The following is a 7,780-nucleotide window of genomic DNA, read 5'->3' on the forward strand; positions in this document are numbered from 1 at the left end:
TGTTCATTATGGTTTCGAAAGCTCTTAGATGGAAGTAAGGGTTATCTGTTGCCTTGAATTTAGGGATGTCAGTGGCGTTGAACTTATGCGGAAGAAGTTCCTTGTCCAGCGAGACCCCTTGTGAACTCATGCCCTGAAATTTATATTCACTAGATAGCTTTCTCAAACTTTCTTGCATGAGGTTCATTTGTTTTGTTGCTTCACGGGGTCATCGACCTTAAGTGTGAAGAGCTTCAATGTTTCAGTCATGGTAACCAGTTGGTTCCCAAGCTCATTGACTTCTTCTTGAGTTGCCATTGTCTTTTTAGTCTTCCTCTTTTGACGAATTGGTTTATCGAAAAGTGAGACTTGAATAAAGAGGTTGTCTTTGATTAATCGTCCTTCTCTCCTCGACCAAGTACTGTAGAAAAGGAATTTAATTATTTGACTCAAACTCTATTCAACATGCAATGGATGGAGGAAGTGAAGAAAGATGGAAGAATGTACCCCCAACTCAAATGACGGAAAAAAACGACTCATGCATGAACCTAAGACATGGTCATGGTGACATATACTCAAAGTGTGTGCCAAGACTAGTGAGTGTAAGTGACATGTTAAGACTCGTGTTATGACCATGTGGCTAGAATTTGTGACTAGACTCAATTAATGACTCAACCAAGTACTATTGACAGCGAAAATTAACCGAATTAATTAGCAAACTGGTTAATTAGACACTAGGTGATGACTCGACCAATAATCCGAATTGTCGGCAAAACGACAGGACTGGCGTCGCACTGTGTAGCGTAGCACCAGACGACAGGGTCGCTAGGTGCCACACTCCATAGAGTGGCGCTACAGTCCAGACTTTGGCGCCAATGCTGGAGCTTCAATCTGGGACTGTTTTCGGTGTTATTAATCAACAGGGGTATGCCTAAAGTCGTTCTAAGTCAATTCTGATTAAAATATTAGACTTTATTGACTCAAATTAATTAATTAATTAATTAATTTGGCAAAGTTTTTTAAGTCATTAATTTATTTAATTTCAACACAAGTCAAACAAACGGTTAAGAAAACATAAAATATATGCACGACAAATAATGCGCAATTAGGCAAGTAGGCACAATATGATGCAATGAGTTTGCAACCTAACCATGGCTCTAGTTCTCTAAAGTTCAGGATATGGTTTAGTCAAAGAGGGTCCATGGTTAATTCTTCGGATGCACCGCGCGAAAGCCTAACCGTGAAGGGTTGGCGCGAGTGGATAGGACACCGCGAGTTTTAGAAAGACTCGCTTCCATGGTTTGTTGAATTCAACAATCTCGGATGTACCCTTTGTTGCTCAGAGCGTTTAATCAGGTAGATGGAGCATGAATTCCCATAGGGTTATGTCCATATGTAGAACACATATGGGTTTCAGAAAAGTGAAAAATATTCAATCAGGAAGTAGGATCGAGCAAACAATACGAAAAACTGGTCGAAATTAGAACGCATATTTCTTGCTCGGTATTGGAAGAATTTGGCGCCAGCAAACAGAGACTGGTGCCAGGTTTTAACTGTAGCGCCTGGCGCTACGGCTAAAATTCTGGCGCCATTGCTCTTGCCCCTGGCGCTAATTCCTACATGCCTCAGCAGCTTTCTGTGCTCGATAAAATTTTCCAGTTTTGCGCGGTGTTATTTCGGTCCTAGTTGTGAAAGATATTTCTCAAATTTCCTACGTGTAAAATCCTATGTTTTTAACTCATTACGGATGGTATTTCCAACGAGATCCTTTTTTATGCATATGATAATAATGTTAATCAAAATTACGCACATGAAATACTTAGAACGTTTCGAGTCTCATCCACTCATTCTAAATCATTGCCGAAACAAATTCAGGAATTAAGATAGAAATCCTCCCCAGTGGAGTCGCCAAAAAACTGTAGGGAATATTTCAAGCGTTAACCCCTAGATTGAACCCCACTGTGATCATACACTAAAGTACGGTGGCGTCCAAAAGGGAAGAAGATAGAGCAAAAGAGTCGCCAACAAGTTTTTTTTTAGGAACTTGTAAACCGTTCACATGGTGAAGGTTACACCCCTTAACGATCCAAGAGATCGTCAACTCCATAAGGTCTTGAACCAAATAAGGGTTCGGGGATGAAGGTACAAATCCAACCTAAAAGAGATTGAACCTGCCCTAATAATAGGCCTCTACTTTATTCTGATCGTATTCATGTGCGCTTTTTGACTAACATGCAATCAATAGGATTAACCCTAAACCAGTTTAATCTATGTTGCTTGAATATTAATGCACAAATAAATCTATTAGTGGCAATCACTTGAATTATAATCATATTAACCCTAAACAAGATTATTAATTATCTTATTAAGCGTGATTACAAGTACGAATTCCCTTTTAACATGCATAAAAGGCGTGATCAAGCAATAACAATAAATATCAAGCAACATAATAATAACAATAATAATTATCATAATCATAACAATCATAATTAAAAATAATCATCATTATAACAATTATAATCATAAAATCATAAAGTATAATCATAATAATAATCATCAAAATAATAATAATAATAATCATAATAATCATAATCATGTTAAAGCATAGCAAGATCCTAGGCATGATACTAACAAGATTAATAACAAAACCCTAGCATGTCACTAAGCAACAAAAATCAAACCTTTAGCCCTAACATGATACTAAAAATCATAAATATTAGGAAGAACATAGGAAGCATCGTAACAATCATATTTGATATTAAATTTACCCTAGACATGATACTAGGAATCATAATAACAACCTAAACATGATTTCTACATCATAACATCAATAAAACCATTAAAACACTTACTTTGATGACTCGTACCTCTTTCTAATAACAAAATACACACGTTAGCAACATCAAGGAAAATAATAAATCATAACTATTAAATTAAATAATAATTGAAATAGAGATTTGGGACCAAACCCTCAGAAATTAAACCTTTCACGTCTAGGGCGAAGGCAACTTCGAATATGGCTAAGTGTTTCTAGATTTAATGAATGCGGAATTTTGTATGTAAAAATCTAGTTTAGAAAAAGAGAGAGAGAGAAGAAAATTGAGAGTTGGCGAATGATTATTGAAAAGAATGAAAACTGATTGTAGGTGAAAGAAAATGGAGTTTTTACGACATTATTTTTATAGAAAATCAGCCAAAAAGATCAAATTATCAAAACAGAGTCTGGCGCAACAAAAACTGAACCAGCGCCAACGCAAGCTGTTGGCGCCAGGCTCCAACACTAGCGCCAAGCGCCAATGCTGGAGCCAAGCGCCAGGCGCCAAGCGTAGCGCCAGGCACTACAGTTGGCGTTTGGCGCTGATTTCTGAAATTCACGCGTTTTCTTGAATTCAGATAAAAACTGCCGTACAGGAGGATAAAATTGTATTTTCCTCAAAAATGCTCTTTGATTTTAATTAAAACTCTAAAAAGTTATTAATCAGCCACTTCCACTGCTCTATTTCAAAAATAAGTAGTGTTACGGTCACCATCTTTGATTTCCACTGCTCTAGATATCAAATACCAATGTGCTTCCAACTTGTCACCCAAATCATTAATTTGCTTCTCAAGTCTCGCATGATGGGCAAGGTTCTCATTCGACATGCGCCTACTTTGCACCCCTTTCAATTGTTACTCTGATTCTTCAATTTTCTTGGCAAGGTCATTAAATTTATTCCCACTCCAATTCTTTAAGGCTGCAAGAGTTGACTCCAACCTTCCACCAACATCCAACCCCACCGAATTACCCCACGCCTTCCTCATAGTCTCCTCACAAGCTGGCTCAAGAAGCCATGAAGTCTAAAATTTTATTGATTTCTTGCCTTGCTTACTCTTCCGCTTAGCATGCTTTAAACGAGCCAAAATAGGAGTATGATCATAAGTTAAGCGCACCAGATGCTCAACTCTCACGTCGGGGTACTGAGCTTTCCACATCTCGTTGTAGCGGTATCTATCGAGGCGTTCACGCACCAAAGTTTCCATGGTCAAACCTCTCTCCCACGTGAACCATTGTCCTTCGTATCCCATATCCTTCAAACCACATTCCTCCAAAACATCACGAAAGCCAGCCATTGCTCTCCTTTAAGAAACTGATCTCCCCTCCCTTTCATCATAATGTAAGATTTCATTAAAACTGCCTCCCATTAACAATGGACCATATCAAAAGAGTTGCATAGCTCTCGAATAAATTGCCAAGTTTTAGCTTTATTTCCGGTTTCAGGCCACCCGTAGATACCTATAAACCTCCAAGTACTACCATCCGTCGTTGCAATGTCCCCACATATGTGATTTTGGGAAAGAGAGACAAGAGCAAAAGAAATATTCGTACTCTTCCAGAATAAACAAAGTCCTCCTGATAGACCTCTACTACTCACTCCAATTGCAAAATCAAACCCAAGCTTATCTTTCGAATTCTCAGACTCGCATTTCTTGATTTTTGTCTCTGAAAGAAATAACAAGTGTGGGGCAAGAGACGAACACCACCTACGCAGTGCTCTAACTGCGAGAGGGTTGCCCACCCCTATGCAGTTCCAGCACAATAGATTCATGGCTGTTTGCGGGTTTGGTCAACACCAAAACCCGCTACTTCATTATTAGCCAATGCATCAGAAACACGAGCCCTTTTGTTCACCTTATCAACTTCCATTTCTTTCCCTGATAAACAATCCTTTCGCTTCCCAAGAGACTCACCTCTACCTCCTTTACCTTCCCCACACCCCTTATCCCTCCTTATCTTTACCCCTTTTTTTTACAAGTGTTTTCTAATGTTCTAAATCAGTAGCTGAGAACAAGAACAAGGGTTTCTCTTAAACTCTGTCAATCTCCCTCCCCTCCCCCTCAATCCCAGCCTCCACACCCCTAGTAGCACTGCCCCCACCATCAACAGATCACTCCCCTAACTACTCCTAATTTCTGGTGGGCTGGTAATTATTATTCCCCCCAAACTACCCACCTCTACCTCCCCTTTCCCCTTCTCCTTATGCACCACTAGCTCTCCAACACTCGACTCCTCACTCTCTTTATACTGCAAAGGATTTTTTCACACAAAAAGCACTTTCCTGCTCGCCTTTACCTCCTCCACTTCCTCAATCATCTTTTGCCTGCCTTTCCGTGGAGTAGCCCTCAAGCGTAAACTCCACCCAAATCCCATATGTTGCTCTTCTTCAAAGACATTGGCGTAATCTTTCTCGCTGTGACCAATTATTCTACACAAAATACAGAAGAAGGGCAGCCTTTCGTACTTCAGGTCAACTCGTATTATCTTATCATCCTTCCCTTTCATGTTCAAAAATCTTTGCAAAGGTTTTATCACATCCAGGTTTAATTTCACTCTCCTATATTTGTCCAGTCCAAGATCATCTGCTTCAAATTCAAGAATGTCCCCCATCGAAGCAGTCAAAGCCCTGATCACCGCATCGAATCGACGATTAAAGGGCAAGTTTTCAAGTCTAACCCAGAAAGGGGAGTGGGTTAAAGTGACATCTTCTGGTTGCTCATCCCCAGCCACTTCGCTCAGGATAATCAAATTGTTCTCAAAACACCATGGATGCCCTTCTAAAACCTTCTCCTTATCCCTCCAATGGAAGAATTGGAAAGTAAAAGGGTTTGTTCCAATAACCCTAATTACTACTTTCTTAGACAGAGCCCACGCATGAGTCATGGTGCGCTTAAAAGCTTCAAGATTAAAGCTTCGATCGGAAATCAATTTCCCCACCAACATTAGGGAAACTCTCTCCTCATGTTTAGAATCAATTACATCTCCAACATCCACCACTTCATTCTCAGGATCGGTAATTCGAAGGTTAACACACTGATTAATTAGGTCGTCGGCCATCGCTGACTGGAGAAAAACCCTCACGCACAGGGTAGGTCACGCCTCTCTCTCAAGGTAGTCGCCGCCCTCTCTCTCAAGGGAGTTTTTCATATATATATATATATATAATTGATTAGACTTAGAAATAATGTTAGTAGTCTTTTGTGTTATACTTGCATCTATTAAGCCCAAAAGTATCATTCCCTCAAAAAAAAAAAAAAAAAAAAAAAAAAAAAAAAAAAATCTAAAAGTATCATAGGCCGTATGCGAGGTAATGAGCTTGGCCTTTTCCGTTCAATGTTTTATTTTCTAAGATTATTGCTCCTGCAGAAAACCCCAATTTCTTGTCTTTTTTTGTTGCACAATCTTCGTGCTTTAATGGAAGTTACAAAAATTAATGGAGCCATTAGATCAGCTTTTTTTGTTTGCTAACGCATGTACTAATTAGTACTCCGTAGTTTAATACTATATCTTCTATTTTTCTTCTTTTTTTCTAGTAATAATATATGAGAATATGCACATGATTGTGCTTAACTTTCTTTATGCAAACAACTTTTAGAAATTAGAATTGAAACAAATTCACAGAACCTATCAATGAAATCTGATCTTATATGCCACTAAGCTACTAGTTCAATATGTTGCTAATAATCATGTTAACTAAATAGCATTATTTGATTTGTGTTGCTTCCCTGTTCTGTAGTAATCATGGTAAATCTTTCATTGTTTTGCACTGTTTAGGTGTGTTGGAATTAATTCCTTCAAGAAGGAGAATGAAAGCCCTTGTTTAGAGCTAACACTATACATGCAAGATATTTGGTTAATGAACTGACTTAATTTTTTTTTGTAGTTTCGTAACATTGTCTCAACTTAATTCTTATGGGTAAAATGGAGTATAATTTACATGCTTATGTATATGTAGATAAATTGGAGAAAAGATACCTGAGTTCCATGTCATTGTTCAGCTTCACCAGGTAATATCAAATATCTAGGCTTCTTGTTTTGTTCTACCTCCATTTAATGATGTAATTCTTGTCTTAATACATATATCATATGAGCCTAATGCAATTATTATCAATCTTTATCAGATACGAGGTTCAAGAATCTGTATAATGGATCACCTTTAGAGCACACACAATGGTGAAGAAAAAAAAAATCCTCACCACTCTCTCTCTACCTTTCCCTCTCCTCCACATCACATTTTTTGTGAGGGAATTTTTTTTATCCCACTAATGAATAAATCAAAAATTTCCTCACCAATCTCTCTCTTACTTTTCCTACTACCCCACCACATTTCTCTCTCTTATTTTATTTTTAACTTTTAGTAAAGTAATTTTTTTGTACATGAAAATGTCAATAACTAAATTGTGGTAATTTTTATTATTACGTAATTAAGTGATAATTATACAATAACGAGTTAGTTATTTATTTGTAATGACAAGATTTAATATTTTACTTTTAATAGGTGTTTTACAATTTTTTCAAATATTTTAACACCGAATAATTTGCAAATAAATTATGAAATGAACACATAATGAAATTAAAATTAAACACATAATGTTAAACCAATACAACGGTACATTAGAGAAGAATATTGGTACAATCACAGAAATGCTAAAAGATTTCAAGGATTATTGTCGCCAAACTTTTGTCAAATGTGCTCTATCAAATCATCTTTAAGAGACTGATGAGTTTGTCTATCACGTAGAGCGTCCCTTTTCTCTAAGTAGTTGCTAATGTTGATCGGACGTCCGGTCTGGAACTGGAAGGGTTCATCATCATTGACAGTGGCACTTGTACTAGCTTGGTGTCTACGACGTGGATTTTTAGAAGCTACATCTTTTTCGTAGTATCTTCTTATTACATCTGCGTTTTTATATGTATCTCGCTCATCCTCGACTATCATATTAAGAATTATTATACAAGTCTTCATAATGTCAGCTAATATATCTT

At 37.5% G+C, this 7,780-nt stretch overlaps 1 protein-coding gene across 1 annotated transcript; it reads right to left on the bottom strand.

Annotated features, from left to right (window-relative positions):
* Positions 1 to 5,056: 5,056 nt before the first annotated feature.
* On the bottom strand, positions 5,057 to 5,851 carry LOC145636887 (uncharacterized). The gene has a single exon (XM_081688423.1). It carries the CDS (start codon positions 5,849 to 5,851, stop codon positions 5,057 to 5,059), a length of 795 nt encoding a protein of 264 aa, XP_081544549.1.
* Positions 5,852 to 7,780: the final 1,929 nt, after the last annotated feature.

The sequence above is a fragment of the Chenopodium album genome, chromosome 6, assembly GCF_948465745.1.
Source record: "Chenopodium album chromosome 6, dcCheAlbu1.1, whole genome shotgun sequence".
NCBI lineage: Eukaryota > Viridiplantae > Streptophyta > Magnoliopsida > Caryophyllales > Amaranthaceae > Chenopodium > Chenopodium album.